Source organism: Osmerus eperlanus, chromosome 9 (genome assembly GCF_963692335.1).
Source record: "Osmerus eperlanus chromosome 9, fOsmEpe2.1, whole genome shotgun sequence".
In the NCBI taxonomy this organism is placed as follows: Eukaryota; Metazoa; Chordata; class Actinopteri; order Osmeriformes; family Osmeridae; genus Osmerus; species Osmerus eperlanus.
In genome coordinates, this window is record NC_085026.1 from 11,890,434 (window position 1) to 11,913,614 (window position 23,181).

Consider the following 23,181-nt stretch of genomic DNA (forward strand, 5'->3'; position numbering starts at 1 on the left):
TCTAAGTGTGTAGCCGCCATAACATTGGGTTGTTATGGTAACTCTGGGTACCTACTGACCTCTCCTCAGGGTGTGTTACGAACGCTGTCCCATCAACCCCACAGCGGCCACCTTCCTTCTGTCAGCCATATGGCACGGAGTGTATCCTGGGTACTACCTCACCTTCCTCACGGGCATCGCCATGACGATGGCCGCTCGCGCAGTGAGTTGTTCTATCTCACCTTGAACTATAGTACATACTGTAAACTGCTGGAATACTTACAGTAATTGAGGAGAGCCGAGAATGGGTGAATTTATCAGTACAGTTCAGGATGAGAGAGAGCACAGCTCCTCTGCTGTGGTAGAGGGAAGGAGGGTAGTAATGAGACACAGGAAGGCCACTGGGCACTGACCCTGTTCTCCTAAGGGTCTGTCTAGTGCCATTAGTACTTAAAATCTCCCTCTCTCTCTCCTCGCTATCTCTCCTGCTCTCCCTGTCTTTCCCCTTATCTCTCTCTGCCTCAGAGTCTTTCTTTTCCTCGCTCTCTTCCTCTCTCTGTCTCTCTCTCGCTTCCAAGAATAATTGTGACAGAAAATATAATAAGTGAATGTGTTCTGAAAAGTTCTGATGGGTTGAAGCCAAAGCTCTAGCTAATGGAGTCTAGATTAGTATAAATGAGGCCTGATATCTCTTCTTCTAACTTGCATTAAAGTGCTTTACTTCTCTAGTAATTGGTAGATTCTGCTTTTTTCTTGAGAAGTGGGTCAGTCAATTTCCTCATGTCTGATAGCTAACGATTGCTCTCTAAACTCTAAAGTTTGTGTTTTATTTTCATGGTCATTAATACTGTCCTGCCCTTAACTCCCATCCCAATCCATCATCCAACGGATGTCTTTAGAACATGATATTTTTCACCCTCATCTTCCTTTGTCTCTCCACAGATAAGACACAACGTTAGACCCCACTTCCAGGGCTCCCTGACACACCAGCGCATCTATGACGTCATCACGTGGGCGGGGACGCAGGTGGCCATATGCTACACTGTGGTGCCCTTTGTCCTCTTGGCCGTGGAGACGTCCCTAAAGTTCTACAAGTGAGTCGCACGGACGTCACACGAACGTTCAACAAGTCTCACTTCTGTCCATCTTTCCAAAACTGTGCCCTGAACGCAGAAGCAGAGTCATGTCCAAACACCTGTCGTTTTAACAGAGGGATTACTCAATGCCCGTAAAGATGGAAAACTAGGACGGCATAAACGGAGAGAAAACGAGCTGTCTTATTATTCAGCTGCCTTCACCTGATCCTCAAACGGTTAACGAGGCAGTTTAACGACTCGGGGACAGGGACAGTTCATGAGCAGGAATAAAACCTGTGCAGGAGGTGCTCCGGTGGACTGAAGGCAGATCTATGGGGTCGTTGGGATGGGGGTGTGGTTATTAAATCAGCCTGTCTGGGTTGCTCGTTAACCAGGCTCGCTCGTTAAAGAATGTAGAATTAAGGGGGCCGGCTGGTGGAATGTTTGGGGGTGGGACCTAGGCCAGTAGGTTCTGGAACACTGTACACTTGTTTCCAAGGTAGCGACCAGAGGGGAAAGCTTAAAATCCCATAATAAACAGGGTTATGTGATGACTGGATGCATAGTAAGTGGGATTAACTGGCATTGATTTTAGATTTCATCTCCAGACTGTGGCATTAGCTTCTATATTTGAGGCTGTCAATGACAGGAGGACTTTCTCCTTTGAACCAGGCCATTCATAATACTCAGTAAAGAATGACATCATATGGGCACTATCTCATTTCTCCACCTCGAACAGCTCCTCATTTATATTCACCATGGAGCCTTCCTTCAGTGAACTAAACTTGTCTGTTCTCTCCTCCCTGTCCCGTGTCTGTCCTTCTCTCCCCTCAGGTCTTGGTACTTCTGCATACACCTGCTCTGTCTGCTTCTGGTGCTGCTCCTCCCAGTGAAGCCCCGGCACCTGAGGGCCAAGGAGCAGCAGGCCAACAGCCTGGAAGTCGACAGCCTGCAGCCAGACAGCGGGAAACACAACCACCACTCGGCCACAGACAACAACTGCAACCAGAAACACAAAAGCACATGAGGCACGGACAGCAGCCCACCGTGCCACGCAGACACTGACACAGGCTGACACAGGCTGAGCCAGTCAGAGACCTCGGACACAGAGACAAGTGTGGTGACTGTGGGTTCTTTCACCCCCAGAGAACCAAATAAACAGATTCAACAGGCAGACGTCCACAACATGTCAAGACCCTCCAGTAGCAAGGACAACAGCAATCACTCGGACACAGAGAAAGGATCCTTTAGACAGTAGTGTTTTTTAGCCCTATAAAAGGCTAAGTGGAATAATACTTACATTGAGCCTGGAGTTGTTAAATGACAGGATGCAGAAGAATGCTAAATGACTTTGAAGTTGCCTTAAACCCTCTCTGTACTCAGAAGTAGGCTAGTGGCCTGGTGCAGATATTTCAGGGTGGGGTGGTTGGGGAGGGAATCGGGAGTCTTGTAGCTTTAGGTAATGAGATGCAGTATTACCACAGTGGAATAGAGGGGGTTATACAGACAGACAGGTACTGTAGATCAAGGTACAGTAGAGGGTTTTTGTCATTGTCTGAAAGCCTTTAAATGAGGCGGAACACAAATGTTTCAGTGTGCAAATTAAATATACAATTTTTTGTCAGTTGCCAATTTCAAACAGGCCTTAGGACACTCTAAACTTTAAAATTACTTTCATTTTGCTTATTTTGGGGGGATATTTTCACATCTGTTTTTCATATCTGCTGCTTTCAAATGATTCTCAAAAGGGAGGGTAATTATGGGGACAGTTGCTTTTTATGTTTTAGTTTTGTATTTGTTTGAAGGGCTTTTAGGTGAAGGTAATACTCTGTCTTTATTCTTCTTCAACAAACTGTAGGTTTCCTCTTAGTTCAAATGTTTTAATGATCTCTGCAATATCAAATATCGTGAGTAGCTACACTTGTTTAAAAATCTACAAGTAGGCTATGATCAGGGTGATAAAGAATTGTTTACAACATGATTTTACAGTATTTAAATACTGTTTGTTGAAAACATCCAGCTGTAAGTCTATGTACAGTTTGGTTGTAACTGTATGATTTGAGTTGTATGCTGACATGATATGAACATATGATACGTAACCATACTGTATAAGTAAATGAATGTGGGATGTGGCTCACAGTATGTTATAACATATGTACGTATGTAAAAATTAGTCACTTACCGCTTCATAACAAAGTCAATGATAAAGAGTTACATTCATATTGTCCAGGTGAAATCATTCATCAGCCAGACTAGAAACATCAAATGGAAGATTTTTAGCCCAACATTTGGCTGTGGGGAAACCTGCTGTATATAATTTGCTTTGTGTTTGTTGGTTTGTTCTGTTAGGGTTAGGTAGGTAACCATCTCTTGGGACTGCCTGTGGTGTAAGATAAGACAGGTTCCTAGTCTTGTTGTGTACTGTGACCCAAACACCCTATCGCCTTCTGTATCACCTTATAACCCTCTATAGTAACAAAAACCATTGTTAGGGAAAATAAACTACTCCTGGCCTCAGTATTCTGGCACACACAAAAGAGGGATATTAGGAAGGTTTTTGTGGGTTTCAAAGCACACTATTCTAACCTTGGGCAGTCAGAGGAGCAGATGAGGCAGTGAATCTGATGGCAGTCTATATCAACCATTTTGGGGGGAAGTTTTTTTTTATGAAGAGTAACAGCAAAGTAGCAGACACAATTGTTCTAACTGTAAACTCTTTGACCTTTTTCTTCCTAACATGTGCATACTCCTGCCATAATTGTGTGTATTTCTGTGATTCTTAGATGTTGGTGTGGTGTCAGAGTACACTGTATTTGTAGCTAGGGCCTGTAAGCCCAGAGAAGGGAAGGAATGTCATTTTACCAACATGGCAACTTTTGCACTGCATGGCCACCCAAACCAGCAGAACAATGCAAACTGCTCCATATGTCCAAAGTGCCATATCATAAATGGCGCATATATGTTTTATGTTTGTGTGAAGAAAAACTGTTATTTTTGTGTCAGAAGGAAACTTATGGAAAGATTTGTATAACAGTACTTTGAAATCTGATTTATGTCGTTAAATAAAGAGAATTATTTTTAAACACTAATACAGAGAGATTTGAAAACAGAAGTTGTCTCATTTGTCACGCACTTAGGGAATGTGTCTATACAGTGTTACATGTAGAAGCTGTGTGTGTTACTGAGAAAGAGATCATGGGTTCAGTATGAAAAGTCCAACATTACACCTCTCTCTATTCCCTTTGTTAAGACCTCTATAAATTCGATATTACTGACTTATCAACGTCTAGTGGAATATACTGTTGATTGTTTGTAGATACTGTAGTGTGGGGCAAATCCCATGCCACGCCCGACCTTATTAGGTAGGAGGGGTTTGAAAACCAATCAAATCAACAGCTAGTATGAGCCAGTGTAGCTGCCAACAAAAACACATTGTACACGATGGCTTGAAGAGGACACCTAACACATATCGTGGACATTATTAATCCAGTTATTAAACATATATGCAAACAGCACTGGCACTTATGACGCCATTGTGTTAACTTCTAAAAGTTTAAGCCAAAAAGGTAAGCAATAACGCGAAACTAGTAGCTAGCTAGCTAGTCTACCTAGAACATTTTGCTTGCTACTTAATTGCTAATTTACAGTGGTACAGTAGCTAGATAGATAGTCTAGCTACTGTACTGTAGCTAGACTTTTGCTGCGTAGTCTGACGAATGTTTAGTTAAATCTATACCTAACTGTCTAGACATGCTTGTTAATGCTATAGTTTGGGGGTCTTGTTGGCTAGTGCTACTTGTTGAAAAAGACAAAGTTGTGGTCGCTCGAGCTAACGCGCGTTACCCATTATCTGGACTACCAACCAGGTGTTTTATGATTATTGGCCAGGCTTTGCACTTAAATACTTACTGTCAATATATTTCTGATATAATCATTCAATATGGATAGGACGTAAGTTGATGTTTCTTGTATTGAGCTTAGTATTAGTGATTTGCGTATAGAGCACGCATGTTTGCTTGCGTCAGTGTCATTGAAACAGACGTGACCTGTCACCATTGCTTGTTCTGTTATTTTATGTAGGCTAGCTACTGAAATTAGGACTCAACCTTGTTGTGACCAACTCTTTCCATGGAAATGTGTTCTCAGCAGTTTCACACCCGCATGACTTACGAGCTGACTGTTTAATTTTAGAGATAAGTACTAAACCCAATGTACCCCCAGCAAAGTCCCAATAAAAAGTCCGAATTGAATTTCACGTTGTTGATGTCAACAGTGTGGAGAGACCCGTCTTGGATCTGAGCCCCCCTTGACAACTAAGGTATCACCCTGCAGTCTATTCGCATAAATACTACCAAAGTGCTCTCAAAGCTGCACTTTAAAGCAGGGCTACCTATCAACAAATTATTTAGCACTATATACAGTCCAACAAAAGGTCCCTGTCACCCAGCCCTACACTGCCCAGTCTTATTCCAACAACTCCCTCATCCTTGAGCTTATAATAAAACAGTCAAGCAACAAGAGCTGAACTTGTAAAGGCTTATGTCTGGTAATCTAGTTGTGTGCCTCTATTGTGTTGGGTATAGAGGGAGGGGGGGTTGGGGGAGTGGGTTGGGGCGTTGCTCTGCCTCCTCCTCATCCATTATTCATTATGGGCAGGGGGATGTGTAGCCCAGGAGCGCTTGTTGATACTACAGACGATTTGAGCGACAGTAATCGAAAAACAAGCCAGTGTCACTCAGTGCAGTCCAGTTCAGAGATCGCATCTGCGGAGGTGAGCTTCACATGAATATGTTGATTGCTAGAGTTTTGCTATGTTAGTTGTGCTTGAATTATTGCTTCCTTTACCGGCTCTATCTCTGCTGTTCTCTTTGTTGGTGGTGTGTGTGCGTCCTCACTGTGTGTTTTGTATCAAAGGTTTGAGGTGTAAGTGTGGCCTCCTTCAGGTCAATGCTGAGCAGAGGGGACAGGATTATTGATTGGTTGATTGATCGATTGATTGATTTATGACACTGTAATCTGACTGGTCTTTGTCCAGTGATTTGTGTTGAGACCGGTAAAGACACAGACATGGGTGTGTCACTGGGTTCATGTTATGTGCCCATTGTGATTGGTCTGATTTTGGATTTTTCAGAAGAACCTCTTTGTCACATAGATGTAGCACAGTCCACAGACAAAGCACGGTACCATCACACCTTCTCCTACCCCGACAAGGAAAGGGTCTTCCCCCTTTGTCCTTCTCCCAGAGGAGAAGCTTCAAAGCTTCTGACCCAGCATGGGGTCAGATACAGAGGCCACACGGCCCACAGTATCAGAACAAAGGATTTACAAGGAATAACTTTCTTAAAGGATTTACAAACATATTCTCAAGGACTACATGGCTCATGGACACTATTTCAATGACAGTAGTTGATGTGTTATAATGTGTGTTTTTCCCATTTACTTAGAACGTTGTTTAATTGAGGTTTGATTATAACTTCCCTTCAAGTATAGTTAAGTCAGCCAATCTGGATATCAAAATGATTGTACCATACTAACAAAACCATTTACGAATGTTGTATTGTTATATTCTGAAGTATAAGCAATACATGGACATTTGAAATAGCTGAACTCTGAAAAGTTATCAGCCACTTCACACCTAGGCAGATCTCAGGACAACGCCCAGGTGGGGGAAAACTGACCAATGAAAGAGGTCACCTTCACGGGGACCCCCCCTTTTCCTTTGGAGTATAAAACCCCCAAACGTACAATCACCCCCGCTTGTTCGTAGGATTAAACTGAAGTGCTAGCTACATTTCTAAACTATTCCTCTCAACCTGCAAATTCACTGAGCGCCCGGAACTTTGGCCAAAGATTCCGTTGTTCTATTTTCGTTGGACGATAACGAAACCATTGACTCTACCTTTCTTCAAACCGACAAAAGTAACTACGATTTGCAATATTTCTTACCTGTGACATATTGGCATGTTGTGATTAAATTGTTGATGTTTGATTGTATTTTACAAATGAGTTAGCTTAACCCTTGCTAAATCAGTTGCCCTTGCTCGTCCATTGTTCCCACAAAGTCCCTCTCTACCTCTCTCTCTCTCTCCCTCCCCCCTTTACACGCGCTCTACACAGCCATTGTGTTGCTCGCCCTCATTTGCATCCAGCCACTGTACTACTCTGACTAACCCATAACTTATCTGGTATTTGTTCATTATAATTACATTCTCCTAAATAAATCATTGTGTATAATATTCGCGTATCACTCACGTTATCTGATCTGCTCTACTTTCATAGAATTCACGACTCAAGATTAGACTGATTATTACGAAGGCTATTATTTAAATATTATTCAATAAGGTTTCCTCTATCCCTTTAACAATAAGAGGTGGTGCCCACAAGAACTACATACTTTATTATAAATTAAGTATTGCTAATCTTAAACGAGCAAACCCCGCTACATAGAGATAATGAGAGATTTAGTTAACATCAGTTGTCTATGTTGAGATCAAGGTTTACTGGCCTATGTTTCTGCAAACTAGCCTCATCTGATTCCATCAGTGTTGATTGGCTTTGATGGATTTGATTGGATCTCTGCTAATAGCTGATAGCTCTTCCATCCTCGCTGTCATGTTCTTCAAAAAATATTCCCCGCCTCAACATGACACAGTGATTTGATTAAGTTGTAACACTCCTGCCATGAGAGGAATGCACTTTTCTTGCAAGAGGGTTGTAATAAATTGAAGCATCACAGTTCATAAAATTATGGCAAATTTGGCTGAGGACCAGGAGAGTTTGCTGATTATGATGATTGATGATGAGCAGTGTAGCGAGTGATGATGAGCAGTGTAGCTGGCAACTGACCTAACATGAGCAAACCATTCATGAATCTTTGATGATGTATTGCAAGGAGTAAGGCATTGTCTGGATGCCTAGCCAGACATAATCGTGAGTTAGCCAAGATAGCCCTTTGTCTATTATGATAGCTTGGAAGCATGATAAAATGATGGATCTATAAGCTTAAGCCTGTCCTTGAGACCACCAAAACACTGAAACTTTGCACTCATCCTTGATCTTCTGATGCACTCTCTATATGCAAGATACTTTTTGTATTTTGATTTGGATAAAAGCATCTGCCATATGGATCAAATGTAAAACCAAATCCATCTCTCTCTGGAAATCAAAATATCTAGGCTGATCCAAAACCTTCATTTTATGATTACTGACCCGTTGAACTCAACACTGACGATACCCTAAGAATCCCATAATCTCCCGACTGCTCAATTTTCTTATTCCTCTAGTTTTTTTAGTCTAAATGACAGCATACTGCCCCCTGCTGTAGAACAATGCACTGAACCATAGTCTGATGGCCTTACAGTAGTAGACTACATCTTTGCATCTTCCAATAAAAGTCCAATTTATAGTTAACTAGGCTCAGCCATGTCATGAGACTACGGGAGCATATACACTGCCCTAGCCTTAACACCAATTATCTAGCTAGGCTAATGTTTGTTCTTACCATAGATTAGATTAGACTAGATATAGTCTAGAGCTCCAAAATGAGGACAGTCATTTGCCTTCCTGTCCTAGCCTATTGTCTGCTTCTGTGTCTTGTCCCCCAGCCCAACTTTACGTGACTGCTTGGCTCTGCTTGCATCTACGTAGCCCCAGTCTTTATTAGCTCACAGGGCCATATGCATGACTTGATTTAGGTCTGACGGATATGGAAAACTACTGTAGTGAGTGGTCTTCCTGCAGCTCTCTTTTTTTAAATCTGAAAGCTCAACTCATCAAAGAGAAAATAACACTAAACGCATGTGAAAGACCATTAGACCTTTGGTCGGAAAGTTGTCTCTGTACTACATAATGGACCAAGACTGAAAACATGTATTTTTAAGACTTCTTATTCATTCATTCCCCCCCCCCCCCCCCCCCCTGTATCCTCTCTGTACCTGATGGTGGGTAGGTGACCCATTGCCGTGGTCATGGACACCACGACCTCTCTGAAGATGACCACCCTGGCCATCCAGAGTCTGTTCAGCTACGTGGAGGACGAGAACCTGGCCGCCATCAAGCTCCACCTGGACAAGTTCCGGGAGGTGGACAGCCGCAGCGAGGTGAGGCCCTGTAGAGATGGTGCGCCTTGTGCCTTTCTCTGGGATTACAAGTAGACCAAATCACTAGGCCAATCCAGATTACACTACCACACAGTGGCTGTGTACACAATTAGTTCATATATGTCTTCACAATCATTTCATTTAGTTCTAGTTTGAATGGTACCTTTTCTCTGTGTTAAACCATTGTCAGCATGGGGCAGCTTTCTATATTGCATATGGTGCTTTATGACCGAGCTGTGATTGGTGATGGAGTCTCTGTTCTCTTGTCAGAACGGCCAGACTCCTCTGATGGTGGCTTCAGAGCAAGGCAACATAGAGATAGTGAAGGAGCTCATCAGGAGAGGAGCTAATGCCAACCTGGATGACGTGGTAAGCATACACACATGCACACACGCTAACACAGACACACTGTCTCTCTCCCACATACACACTATCACACACATGCTCATACTGACACACACATGCTCACACACCCACACGCATACACACGCTCACACACACAGACACACACCACAACACACCAAACATAAGACAATCCCAAAATAAAACCAAACCTAAGACTTTGTTTTTCTATGGAGAGTCAGACCTCTTACTTTCCCAATCACAACCACAAGGTTCAGGATTACTCGGGTCAGGTAGCTAAACATTTCAAATCTTGTCTGCCCTCCTCTTTTTCATGCACAAAGCACAACACCGCAGGTTAGAACAGGGTCATTGTAGCCACATGGTATAGAGGGGGGCATGCTGACCAATAGGCTTTACAACTCCTAGCTTGCTGAACTCACCACTGTGGGTTGATACTTATCTCTATAATGATCACCTTCTGAGGGCCATATGCCACTAGTTTGGTGTAAATACAGGGTATTCAATCTGTCCCCACCCCACACACACCTTTAGCCATCAAAACACACACACATACACAAAGAAACTATCTGTTCACCTCATGCACACTGTCAACCTGTTATTACATCTCCCAAACACACCCACTCTGACTCTCACTAGCCTGTAGTGAGAGAAGAGAGTCAGACCAGCATCCAGTCTCTCTGTCTCACACGTCCCTCTGCCTCCGGCACCCCGCATCCATGAGCACCTGGTACGACCAGCTGGTAGGTACAGCGCCTACCAGGACAGTGCTGTGATTGGTGGTCGTCCATGGCGACGTCCGCTCCCGTTGATTGGAGTGTCCGAGGTAACGGACTAAGTGGCGGTGTTATTTTGGTGTGCTACAGGACTGTTGGACGGCTCTGATCTCTGCTGCCAAGGAGGGACACTTGGAGGTGGTGAAGGAGCTGCTGGAGAACCATGCCAACCTGGAGCACAGAGACATGGTGAGAGGGGCGAGGGACGGGGGGAGAAGGAGGAGGGGGGAGATGGAAGAATTGGTTGGAGGTAGAGAGGGTGGTGAAGGCACAGTACCTGTTGAGAGGATTGAGGGAGGGAAGGAAGGAGGGAGAAATAGAAGGATGGCGATGGAGGGAGTGAAGGAGAGAGGATAGGGACAAGAGAGGGCGAGGAGTGAGGGACATAGATGGTCTCCACAGGATGCGATTTGTGTTCCCTCTGTTTGGAATAATGCACATGTTCAGTCTAGGCTGGATTGTAGTGAATCAAGCATTAGCCAGTGAGAGACACAAGAGACACAAATCACATTACTTTCAATATGATGTCTCCTCTACTTGGGAAATTGCATTTGCCATGCTCTGGATGACTGACTGCATGAATCCATTAGTTCGTTGTAACTTGAATCTCCATGCTAGCCCACTCAGGAACATGAAGTGCTTTGTTTTCAGTAAATGCTAATGAGAGAGTGAGGCTAATTCTACATCTCTGGAAAGGAAAACATCACTATATCCCTCTCTCAAATTGTTGAACGTTGGAATTTTATGTGAATTATACAGGAGGGGAATTCAAACCTATTATTGACTTCTGTATGCAGACTGTGAATGAGTCCTCTCGATGACTAAAATCACTCTCAGTACAGCATTTCTTCCCGGTGGAACAAGCAGTCTTTATGAAGGCCAACAGTCTGAAAATGACTAATATACTAGCCTATGTTCTTATTTAGGACCTCATACTCCTAAACTGTGACTCAGGCAGGAGTCAAGGCAGGAAAGACACAGCCAGCCAGCCAGTCAGTCGGTCAGTTAATCGGACTGGCAGGCAGACAGTAAGGACAGAACTGTGTGTCTAAGCTGTCCTGGTGCCTGCCTGTCTGTCTGTACTATCTATAATGACAGATGAGATTAGAGCCACAGGTTGGCTACTGTGCTGTTAGATTAGATTACACTGGGGAGTGTGACATGCAGTATATATAACTCGATGGTGTTTGGGGAAAGCTATAGATATATACACATTTAAAATGTAAAATATAGATTTTAAATTTAAAAGGCACCATGTTGTTTAAAACATAAATGTAACAATTTAATGCACCATACCAGATTATAGTTTTAAACTAATTCACATCTGTAGTGCCATAAATACGAAAGTGTATGAATATCACCTACCTTTTCCATGAGTGTTTGTGTGTGCGGGCAGCTGTTCCTTCTCCTGTCTGTATGGATACCTTGTTTTCTTGATTCCTCGTGGCCTGTCTCTGCCTACAGGAAGTATGCATATTCATACTTCAAGTATGTGTCCCTGTGTGTGTCTCTCCAGGGGGGCTGGAGTGCCCTCATGTGGGGGGCCTACAAGGGCCGGGTCACCGTGACCCAGATGCTCCTGGAGAAGGGAGCCAACCCCAACATCACTGGCCAGGTAACACACTGTAGAGTGCACTGCTCTTATCTAACCCTGCTGTAGACCTTGCCTTGGGGTCGTGTGTTGACCAGTGCCCTGTGCCCCAGCAGTACAGCGTCTACCCCATCATCTGGGCAGCAGGGCGAGGCCACGCGGACATCGTCCACCTCCTGCTGCGGCACGGAGCCAAGGTCAACTGCTCCGACAAAGTAGGTAGTAGGTGTTTCCTGAATGTAAGGATTAGTAGGTGTTTCCTAAATGTAAGGATTAGTAGGTGTTTCCTAAATGTAAGGATTAGTAGGTGTTTCCTAAATGAAAGGATTAGTAGGTGTTTCCTAAATGTAAGGATTAGTAGGTGTTTCCTAAATGTAAGGATTAGCAGGTTTAATCTAAAGACAAAAGTACGATACCATAGCACCTGACTAGTGTTTATTCACTAATTTCCTCCTTCTCTCTCTCCCTTTATTCCCTCCCTTCCTTTCCTTTCTCCCTCCATCTCGTCCATTCTTCTTTTTCCCCCCTCAGTATGGCACCACTCCTCTGATCTGGGCCGCTAGGAAGGGTCACTATGACAGTGTGATGCACCTGCTGATGAACGGCGCAGACGTGGACCAGGAGGGAGCGGTCAGTGACCTGCGACATCATCCTCTCATACATGACCTGGGACATCATCCTCTCATACATGACCTGGGACATCATCCTCTCATACATGACCTGGGACATCATCCTCTCATACATGACCTGGGACATTCATCCTGTCATACATGACCTGGGACATCATCCTCTCATACATGACCTGGGACATTCATCCTCTCATACATGACCTGGGACTTTCATCCCCTCATACATGACCTGGGACATTCATACTCTCATACATGACCTGGGACATTCATACTCTCATACATGACCTGGGACATTCATCCTCATACATGACCTGGGACATTCATCCTGTCATCCTTAGTGACTTCACAAACACAACTATCTACACTATAATGAATGCAGGAGTTGTTTTCCAGCCTTCATTGTTGACCTGCACTGTCATATAAAACACAAATACCAAATATTTTAGTCAATAGCACTGGGTGAACATCCTTTCTCCCCAAGTCAGCAAGTCTGGTAATCCTTTCAGAACTCGATGACGGCTCTGATCGTGGCGGTGAAGGGGGGCTTTACCGAGGTGGTGAAGGAGCTTCTGAAGAGGAACCCCAACGTCAACATGACCGACAAGGACGGTAACACGGCCCTGATGATCGCTGCTAAAGAGGGCTACACGGAGATCGTGCAGGACCTGCTGGACGCAGGCACCTACGTCAACATCCCAGACAGGGTAAGCACTGCTACCCAGGCAGTCAAGACTGTTTTTGATCTAAACAGTGGCTCTCATTGGGCTAGCCTTGGCCTTTGAATTGGTCCCAAACATGTGACTGGGTCTGAGGGGGGAAAACTCCCAACTTAAAGGAGTTCTCAGCAGGGTCAAGGGTTTGTTAGTGTTAGATAAAGAAAATATATTAGAAGAAGATTTTGGGTAGACACAGTATTCTCCCCTGTGTTGTGTGTTGTGTGTGCTAACGGTGTGTGTTGTTTTCCCAGAGTGGAGAGACCGTGCTGATCGGAGCCGTGAGAGGAGGCCATGTGGAGATCGTCAGAGCCCTGCTCAACAAATACGCCGATATTGACGTCAGAGGACAGGTAGTGGTCCAGCTCAGCTTACCCTGTGTCTGTTTCTCCACATCGGATAGCTGCACATCAGATGGTGCACAAATATCCTCCAAACATGAAACCAGTCTTGGGCCGTACCAGTATTGAGAACAAACACTGCATGCTGGCCAAACACTGGCTCTTTTGTTGGATAATATTAATAATTAAATGGAAGTAAATATGAAATCCCAATCATATATAGTTTATAATTGTTATCTATTGCCAGTGATTGCTATGAATGTTTTGGCTGGGGATGGGTAGGGGTAGAGCATTTTAATGCCGATCAAGAGGATGCTGGTTCAAATTTCCCCCTGTACGTTGCTTTAGATAAAAGCGTCTCCTAAACAAATACATGACATAACTGTCTGTCTTGTAGGATGGTAAGACTGCCCTCTACTGGGCGGTGGAGAAGGGCAACGCCACCATGGTGAGAGACATCCTGCTGTGTAACCCCGATACTGAGAGCTGCACCAAGGTGAGGAACCCAGGAGCTTGTAGCTGTCCACTCAAAACACCCTCCATCAATCTCCAATGTGGAATGTTTTAATTGTAAAAAATAAAATAAAGAATCTCTGCTTTACCTGCTTCAGTACTTGGAAGTCTGATGCCGAATGCTGGTTCTGTTTTCAGGATGCAGAGACCCCTCTGATCAAAGCCACCAAGATGAGGAACATTGAGATTGTGGAGCTGCTCCTGGACAAAGGGGCCAAGGTGTCCGCTGTGGACAAGGTATTGTGGAGAACCATCACCTTCATCTGAAAATGTATAACATTAGTATAAATGAATAACATTAGGAACGGTGATGGCAACGTTTCACAGTAAGGTCACATGAACTACCATGTAACGGTCGCGTTTCTAATAAAAATGAATGAATTTTCCCCCTCCTCCAATCATCTTCCAACCTTCAGAAAGGAGATACGGCCCTCCACATCGCCATCCGGGGGCGGAGCCGCAAGCTAGCTGAGCTCCTCCTGCGTAACCCTAAAGATGGCCGTCTGCTGTACCGGCCCAACAAGGCCGGGGAGACGCCCTACAACATCGACTGCACCCACCAGAAGAGCATCCTCACCCAGATCTTTGGAGCCAGTGAGACATGACTCTTTACTGCATCAGACCACCAAGTGTTGCCAACTCCACTATCCACTTTAGCCTGCGAGTCTGTGGTTGGCCTCACAACTGATCTATGAAATCTCTCTCTTTCTCCCTGTCTTCTGTCTTTCCATATCCATCCGCCACCACTCTATCTTTTTCTCTTTTTCTTTCTTTTTTTCTGTCCACCCCCTCCCCTTCTCTCTGCATCCCTCCCTTCTCCCAGAGCACCTGTCTCCTTCTGAGTCTGATGGGGACATGCTGGGGTACGACCTGTACAGCAGCGCCCTGGCAGACATCTTGAGTGAGCCCACCATGCAGCCTCCCATCTGCGTGGGCCTGTACGCCCAGTGGGGCAGTGGCAAGTCCTTCCTGCTCAAGAAACTGGAGGGTGAGAGAGTCGTGCTGACTGGCTTTGTGTACAGATCCACCTGTGGCGTCACTGCTGACTGCTGAAACAGTGTACACAGTCTTTCCTCTGTTTCGTAAGAAATGGAGAAAAACGTACATTTTGAAAGGTCTGTTCTTTTTTTATTGTCTCTTTGTTCCCTCCTTCTTCCCATCCTTCATATTCCTCTTTTTTCCCTCCTCTTCCTCTCCCACCCTTACCCTCTCCCTCCTCCTCCAGATGAGATGAAGACGTTTGCAGGCCAGCAGGTGGAGCCACTGTTCCAGTTCTCCTGGCTGGTGGTGTTCCTCACCATGCTCCTGTGCGGGAGTGTGGCCCTGGTCCTGGGCTTCACCGTCGACCCCAAGCTGACCATCGCCGTCTCCCTCAGCCTCCTGGCCCTGATCTACATCTTCTTTGGTGAGACCGGCCGCTCCTTCACTAAGACACCTGTCCACTCAACACAGCTAGAGTTACTGTTTGTAACAACATCTTGGTTCCTGAGAGTAAAACAGCCCCTCGGACCTCAAACATGGTGTGTTTACATTCAAGGTGACACCACAGGGTGCGGTACCTCCCTTCACTTCTGTCACGTGTGTCATTGACAGTTGTTTTTAGCGGTTATTGGAAGCCTTCCCGCCTGTGTGTGTGTCTCCAGTGCTGGTGTACTTCGGGGGCCGCCGGGAGGGCGAGAGCTGGAACTGGGCCTGGGTGCTGAGCACCCGTCCGCCAGGTGGGATACCTGGAGCTGCTGCTCAAGCTCATGTTTGTCAACGCCCCCGAGCTGCCGGAACAGACCACCCGTGCCCTGCCCGTCAGGTAGGATACAGGACACACACTCACACCCTAGAAACAGAAAAGAATACGAACGGCCTGAGAAACACACACCGCAGCCTTACACAATTGTTATTTCTCTGTTTGTCTCTAATGGTGTGGGTGGTGTGTGTGTGTGTGTGTGTGTGTGTCAGATTCCTGTTCACAGACTACAACCGTCTCTCCAGTGTGGGAGGGGAGACGTCCATGGCAGAGATGGTGGCCACGCTCTCAGACGCCTGTGAGAGGGAGTTTGGCTTCATGGCCACCAGGCTCTTCAGAGTCTTCAAGAACGATGAGAACCAAGGTACTGTTATCCTTTCCTCACACAGTGTTCCTCACACAGTGTTCCTCACACAGTGTTCCTCACACAGTGTTCACCCAAAGCCCATTTGACCTCCCCCCCACCCCACTTAACTTATACCCCCCCTCCCAGCCTCGTTTTAATGTATTCATCTCCCTCCCTCCCTCCTCTTCTCTCTTCAGGTAAGAAGTGGAAGAAGACCTGCTGCGTTCCGTCCTTCGTGCTCTTCGTGGTCACCCTGGGCTGTCTCATCACAGGCATGGCCCTCCTCGCCATCTTCAAAGTACGACCATTTGATACACTGCCATATACAGCATCTCAATACATCATCCCCATGTATTTTTAGAATACAATAATTCATGTGTATATGTGTGTGTGTGTATATATATATATATATATATATATATATATATATATATATATATATATATATATATATATATATCATAATTCAATTTTGTAATATAAATTCAAAGGTGGACGGCGCCAACCTGACGGTGAATGCCGTGCTCATCTCCATGGCGAGCGTGGTGGGGCTGGCGCTGGTGCTTAACCTCCGTACCTGGTGGCAGGTTGCTGACTCGGTGCTCAACTCCCAGAGGAAGAGGCTGCACAGCGCCGCCAACAACATGCACAAGCTGAAGAGCGAGGGCTTCATGAAGGTAGAGACGCCCCGCCATCTCAAGTCTGTCACATGACAAGGACAAGGAATCCAACTGTGGTTCGCACAGGCATTTATCTGAAATAGTATGAACTGATGTCACCGTTGTCACCTCACCCTCTGCAGCGCTTTTCATGTGATCGATACGAAAATCAATCTGTATTGATATGTTTAGATGGACTGAAATGGGGTTTTCCTGTTACAGGTGCTGAAGCATGAGGTGGAGCTGATGTCCAAGATGGCCAAGACCATCGACGGCTTCACCCAGAACCAAACACGCATGGCCGTCATCATTGATGGACTGGATGCCTGCGAACAGGACAAAGTTCTGCAGATGCTTGACACGGTGTGTGTGTGTGTGTGTGTCTGCACCTCTGTGTATGTGAATGAGCTAGTCTTTTTTAAAGATGGCGCATGAGATGCCACAACAGAACACAACACATGCAGGCTTCCATGGGTACTGGGGAAACGGACAATTTAGCCGTTATCACACAAGGCATCTTTCATTGACTCAATATTCAAACTGAAATGGTCAAGTGCCCATCTGGTGATTTTACAGTGGCTGAGGGGGGGAGTAGGACTCACTTCTCAAAGGGACTTTTCTCCAAGACAGTCCACACAGTAGCCTTCCTGTCCCTGCCTCCTGCCTCTTACTACTCCTCACTCTGATTCTTTTACCCCAGCTTGGGGAAATAGAATTTCCTTTCGTCCAAATGTCATTTTAAGGGGGTAATCCCCCCTGTGTTTGGCTGCCTGATGTGTGTGTTAATGCAATCTTCTTTCTCCACAAGATGAGTCTTCTCCCTCCCTCCCTCCCTCCCTCCCAGAACCTAAGAAAGAGTCCCCTGTTGGATAACGCAGACACTGCCCTTCAGCCCTCTGCAGTCTTCCTCATTTCTCCCTCTAGATTTGGATTCCCAGATGTGGAAAGCCCCCAGTGTGTGCACTAGTGTAGTCATGCAGTTTGGAAACACCGGGTCTGTTAAAGCGGCTGTCAAGTTATTTGGGACTCTTGGCACACTTTTCGTCAATGCACATTTTTCTTCATTTATTATACAATTGTTTGACATTAACAAATAATAGTCAATTAATGAAATGATTCATGAACTCAGATCAGCCTTTGGTCCCTTGACCAGCCAATGAATACAGGCAGCCCAATCATACGACATGTTTACTCAGGTTTCTTGACTTGGAGGCATTTTGTCCTCATTCACCCCTGTACCAAACCAACCTGCTGTTCCCCTCCGCCACCAGGTGAGGGTGCTGTTCTCCAAGGGGCCCTTCATCTCCATCTTTGCCAGCGACCCCCACATCATCATCAAGGCCATCAACCAGAACCTGAACAGCGTGCTGCGAGACTCCAACATCAACGGCCACGACTACATGAGGAACATCGTCCACCTGCCCGTGTTCCTGAACAGCAGGGGCCTCAGCACTGCCAAGAAGCTGTGTCTGGCTGTCTCCACCAACGGAGACCTGGCTGGAGCGGAGGGTACGGCAGGAACACACACACACATACACGTACACACACGCGCGCGCACACACATATTCACACACACACATATTCACAAATAGACATATTGGGATAGGTACAGCCTATAGTAGTTGCAGTGATTCATTAAAGAAAGCAAACTAGAGAATGTGTAAAAAAAAGAAAAGAAAAAAACATAATTTGTGTGTAATCTCCTTTTTGCTCTCTTTCCAGGCTGGAACGAGGACTTTGACAGGAAGCTGTCCCAGAACAGCCTGGGAGATCAGGCCAAGTTTGGCAGCAAGAATGCCCTCAACCGTAGGGTAAGATCCCTTCTAACTAGGCTTTCATCCTCTCCTTCTTATTCCTTGTCTCCATCTTACCCCTCCCTGGCTTTTCCCCATTCTACCCCTATTACTCTTTGATTCTCCCTACATGTTACACCCAGCTCACCCAACAGGGACGGATGATTAAAATAAATGCCCGGCTCTATAATTCAGAAGTTCCCAATCTAGTTTCAGCGAAACACAGATTCGATTTTCCCACGGTGACACAGAACAGGCCTCATGTAATAAGTTCGACACATAATGGATGACACAATGTACTATGAGCACCAGCCCTAGTTCCCCCCCGGCACTGCGGTGGTAAGTGTGGTAGGGTTTAGAGAGCCGGAGGAGGGGGGGAGAGAGAGAGAGAGAGAGAGAGAGAGAGAGAGAGAGGGGAGAGAGAGGAGAGAGAGAGGAGAGAGAGGAGAGAGAGAAGAGAGAGAGAGAGAGAGAGAGAGAGAGAGAGAGAGAGAGAGAGAGAGAGAGAGAGAGAGAGAGAGAGAGAGAGAGAGAGAGAGAGAGAGAGAGAGAGAGAGAGAGAGAGAGAGAGAGAGAGAGAGAGAGAGAGAGAGAGAGAGAGAGAGAGAGAGAGAGAGGAGAGAGAGAGAGAGAGAGAGAGAGAGAGAGAGAGAGAGAGAGAGAGAGAGAGAGAGAGAGAGAGAGAGAGAGAGAGAGAGAGAGAGAGAGAGAGAGAGAGAGAGAGAGAGAGGAAAAGAAAGAACCACACAATATCCCAGAGGAGCATGGGTAATTGATGTAATATGTGTTTCTGCGATGCCACTGCCTAATGACAGGGCGGAGCAGCGGTGGTCCCTGTGACAAAACACTGGCACCAGGTCTGCTGGCAGGAGGCTAAGTGGCTCGCTATCTTCCCCCCGCGACGCCCAGCTAGCCTGTTTGTTGCCGTGTTTGTTTATTGGGAGCTCCTGATTTATCTGCCTTCTTTTCAGATCCCTCGTTTCTTCTCTGTTGCCGTGGCTCCGTGGTTCTGGAGCAGGGGCTTTGTTTGCCCGCCGTTCGCAGGGCGGCTCAGCGGAGCCTCTTTATGAGCACTGCTTAACAGCGGAGGAGGAAGGCATCCTTTAATTGTAGAGTCGTTGATTGCCGCACCAGAGTCTATCTTTACTCAATGCTATGGGATGGATGGAGGAGAGAGGAGGGTGGAGAGAGGAGGGAAGCTGTAAACAGTATGGGCCGCTCCTCTCTAGCCTGATGTGAACTTGTGAGAAGTCTAATTGCGTTAGCGCTTGAACTGCGTCAGCACTTCCGATGCTGTGCATGTTGACTTCAAACGGCACAATATGGACAACATCCCCACAGCAGAGTAGAGGAGTTTACTGAGGGCCAGTCCAGCGTGGTGGGGGCTCCGAGGGCCATCCTGGCTGGGCGGAGAGGTAGGTCACAAGGCAGGCTTTAAAGGCTCCCGTGACTCAGGGAGCGCTCTCCCATTGTACCATGATTGTACCTGCTGGCCCTGGATTCCAGACAGCTCACAGTCTACACACACTGGAGCCTGGGTAACCTGACTGGAGATTAGTCTACTGTAGCCCAGTAGAATGTGAAAGCTAAACTGTGTCAATTATAGCTGTTACCAGCGTAGCAAAATTCCAGGCTTTTGGAAGTTTACAGTTATAATTAACCTTTTATGTCACATGAATAAATGAGCAATGAAAGAAATATATACAATTTATCAGCAACATCTTGCTATTGATAATTCCTATGGGAATACCCTTTTGCAATCACAGCTGTTGTCTTCGAATGATGAGTACTAACCAAGGATAAATAAACTGTCAGCGTGTCCACTGGTACACAACAGGGCCTTTTATTTTGTAGAATCATTTATATTGTCCACAACCTATAGTGCGCTGATGGCTGTGGGGCCTGGCCTTGCAGACAGGGTGTTCATTGTCATCCACAATGTATAAAAGTGTCCTTATGTCCAAATATGGTCATTTCCTGCACATTAGCCTGTGCTTCCACGTGGTAATTGGCTGTGGTAACCCCCTGCCGGCGTGCTAGGGAGGGAGGGAGGGAGGGAGTGAGGGATGAGATGGGTGAAGGAAGGGGAGGAGGAAGGGTGGCAGACGGGATGAGCGGAGGAGGAGGGGGATGAGTTTGCTCTAATGTGAGACAACATTTCCGTTTCAGAAGACTTGTCACATGCTGGAGCCTCCAGCACGCAGCGATGATGTCATGGTCACTAGCTCTGTCAGGGTCAACCGGAATTCAGATCACGGGGGGGTGGTGAGGCCAAAGCTTCTATACACAAATACTGGTGTAGTTATGGTTGCCGATCTCAGAACATTCAAACTGAGAAGAGCGTCTAGGTCTAACCCTGGCCTGTAATTCTGTCTTGGTATCCATGTGACATGAACACGTGTGTGCGTGTGCCCACATGCAGGACACGTACCGTCGTCGTCAGATGCAGAGGACGGTGACCAGACAGATGTCGTTTGACCTGACCAAGCTGCTGGTGACGGAGGACTGGTTCAGTGACATCAGCCCCCAGACCATGAGGAGGCTTCTCAACATAGTCTCTGTCACAGGTACACAGCCGCAACATACATGTAGAGACTTGGATCTTTTTACTGTCAATTACTCCTCCAATACACCTTCAAGTACTCCTTCAGAGACTCCTCGAAACATTGCTTCCAGCATTGTTCCAAATACTAATCCAAATACACCAAATACTCCTCCAAATAAACCGCCAAATAACTAAATACAACAGCAAATGTTTTCTTCAAAAGAAAAATACTTTGTATTTTTCAAAGGATATACAGATCTCCTCTCAAGCCCTTAGCAATAGACTTAAAGGTAAAGTACAATGTGAACTAGGAAAGCTTAAGTTCCAAAGTGCTGAATTTCTATTACTAGATCAACAGTGTGTTTGCTGCTGGCTGTGATTCCAGGTCGCCTGCTGAGAGCCAATCAGATCATCTTTAACTGGGACCGCCTGGCGTCGTGGATCAACCTGACAGAGGAGTGGCCGTACAGGACATCCTGGCTCATCCTGTTCCTGGAGGAAACAGAAGGCATCTCTGACCAAGTCACCCTCAAGACCATCTACGAGAGGTCAGCACACTCAGGCCAAAGACTCTCACGTCTCGTCAGCAAACGATGTGTACAAAACACACACTCTCACTTCATGAATTGACTGGTGTAGATCAAGATGGCGAATATATGGGCAGCCAAAGCTATTAAGGGGAGTTGCTCTAGAGGGCATGAAACAAAAAAGTCGATAAGAGAACACTACAGCATATTCTATACATATGATTCTGACCACTAGATGGCAGTAGGCAATCTTCATTTCCACGTTCTTGCTACAAGGAATACTGAAGCATCTCTCTAAACCACCGAGCAACAATACCGGCAGACTTCTGTACTTGATCATGTTGTCTAGGGAATATAAATGAAAAGTAGTGTATCTTTAGTTATTCTCGTGCATTCAATTATTTAGTGTTATCCATGATAAATAGGTCATAGACCGTTTTAAAATTTAAACGATGGGAGGAAGTAACAATGAGTGGTGCTTAGATTCTTCCGACCAGGTTCAGGCCTAAAGCAAGAGGAGAGGAAGTGAAGGAGGAGGAGGAGAGAGGGAAAGGAAGATGAGATGAGGAAGAGGGGAGAAGGGTGGAGGAGGGGAGCCTAAATCGGAGTCATTAGGATTGAAGCTGCTGTTCATCTAAAGCTGGCCTTTAAAGGTTGGCCCCTGCCACAGTCCATGAGAGCCTGGCCCTCCTGGGGCATGGATGTGTCAGTAGGACTCAGTGTCACCCAGCCGTACCACACAGCAGTGCCTAACCCAGCCTAGCCTAGCCGTACCACACAGCAGTGCCTAACCCAGCCTAGCCTAGCCCTACCACACAGCAGTGCCTAACCCAGGAGTCAGATGGCTGAGCGGTGAGGGAGTCGGGCTAGTAATCTGAAGGTTACCAGTTCGATTCCCAGCCGTGCCAAATGACGTTGTGTCCTTGGGCAAGGCACTTCACCCTACTTGCTTCGGGGGGAATGTCTGTGTACTTACTGTAAGTCGCTCTGGATAAGAGCGTCTGCTAAATGTAAATGTAAATGTAACCCAACCTAGCCTAGCCCTACCACACAGCAGTGCCTAACCCAGCCTAGCCTAGCCCTACCACACAGCAGTACTTGGCCTGGCTAAGACACTGCAGGGCTGCTGATGGCTGGATGCAGATATTTGTTTGTTGTTTTGTATTCTTTAAGCATTTAGCCTTTTACGAATGTTGTAACAAATGATGGTAGATACTAGGGACTTGATATAGTCAGAAACATGGAACTCATCGGCTCAGTATCCGTAGATAAACAGTGGATCCTGTTTGGCTTAGTCTCTGGTCAAATGTAGGCACAGTGGCATTGTCCTTGCCGACGTATCCACCACACACTAGTGTTAGTGTTAGTGTGTGTGTGTTATGGTGTATCTATAGTTAGGCGAAGACAGGAAGCTGCAGATGAATGTAGACGCAGTGCTGAGAGGTGTTTATCTGGAGGACTCATCTCCCTGATAACACTGAGGCGTCTCT

At 46.0% G+C, this 23,181-nt stretch overlaps 2 protein-coding genes across 2 annotated transcripts in view; both read left to right on the forward strand.

Moving 5' to 3' along the window:
- Positions 1-4,155, forward strand: part of mboat2a (membrane bound O-acyltransferase domain containing 2a) — a 35,253-nt gene extending 31,098 nt beyond the window's left edge. The window contains exons 11-13 of the mRNA XM_062469219.1: positions 70-202; positions 922-1,073; positions 1,890-4,155. Coding sequence (XP_062325203.1) covers positions 70-202; positions 922-1,073; positions 1,890-2,082 — 478 coding nt within the window. The 3' untranslated portion in view covers positions 2,083-4,155. The remainder of the gene's footprint in view (positions 1-69; positions 203-921; positions 1,074-1,889) is intronic.
- Positions 4,156-5,706: 1,551 nt separating this feature from the next.
- kidins220a (kinase D-interacting substrate 220a) overlaps positions 5,707-23,181 on the forward strand; it is a 39,136-nt gene continuing 21,661 nt past the window's right edge. The window contains 24 exon segments of the mRNA XM_062468876.1: positions 5,707-5,826; positions 9,004-9,154; positions 9,425-9,523; positions 10,384-10,482; positions 11,810-11,908; positions 12,001-12,099; positions 12,416-12,514; positions 13,020-13,217; positions 13,481-13,579; positions 13,965-14,063; positions 14,219-14,317; positions 14,497-14,674; positions 14,904-15,068; positions 15,306-15,485; positions 15,724-15,790; positions 15,792-15,884; positions 16,034-16,185; positions 16,365-16,465; positions 16,659-16,844; positions 17,049-17,189; positions 18,098-18,335; positions 18,549-18,637; positions 21,042-21,186; positions 21,550-21,712. Of these exon segments, the coding sequence (XP_062324860.1) occupies positions 9,023-9,154; positions 9,425-9,523; positions 10,384-10,482; positions 11,810-11,908; positions 12,001-12,099; positions 12,416-12,514; positions 13,020-13,217; positions 13,481-13,579; positions 13,965-14,063; positions 14,219-14,317; positions 14,497-14,674; positions 14,904-15,068; positions 15,306-15,485; positions 15,724-15,790; positions 15,792-15,884; positions 16,034-16,185; positions 16,365-16,465; positions 16,659-16,844; positions 17,049-17,189; positions 18,098-18,335; positions 18,549-18,637; positions 21,042-21,186; positions 21,550-21,712 (3,020 nt within the window). The 5' untranslated portion in view covers positions 5,707-5,826; positions 9,004-9,022.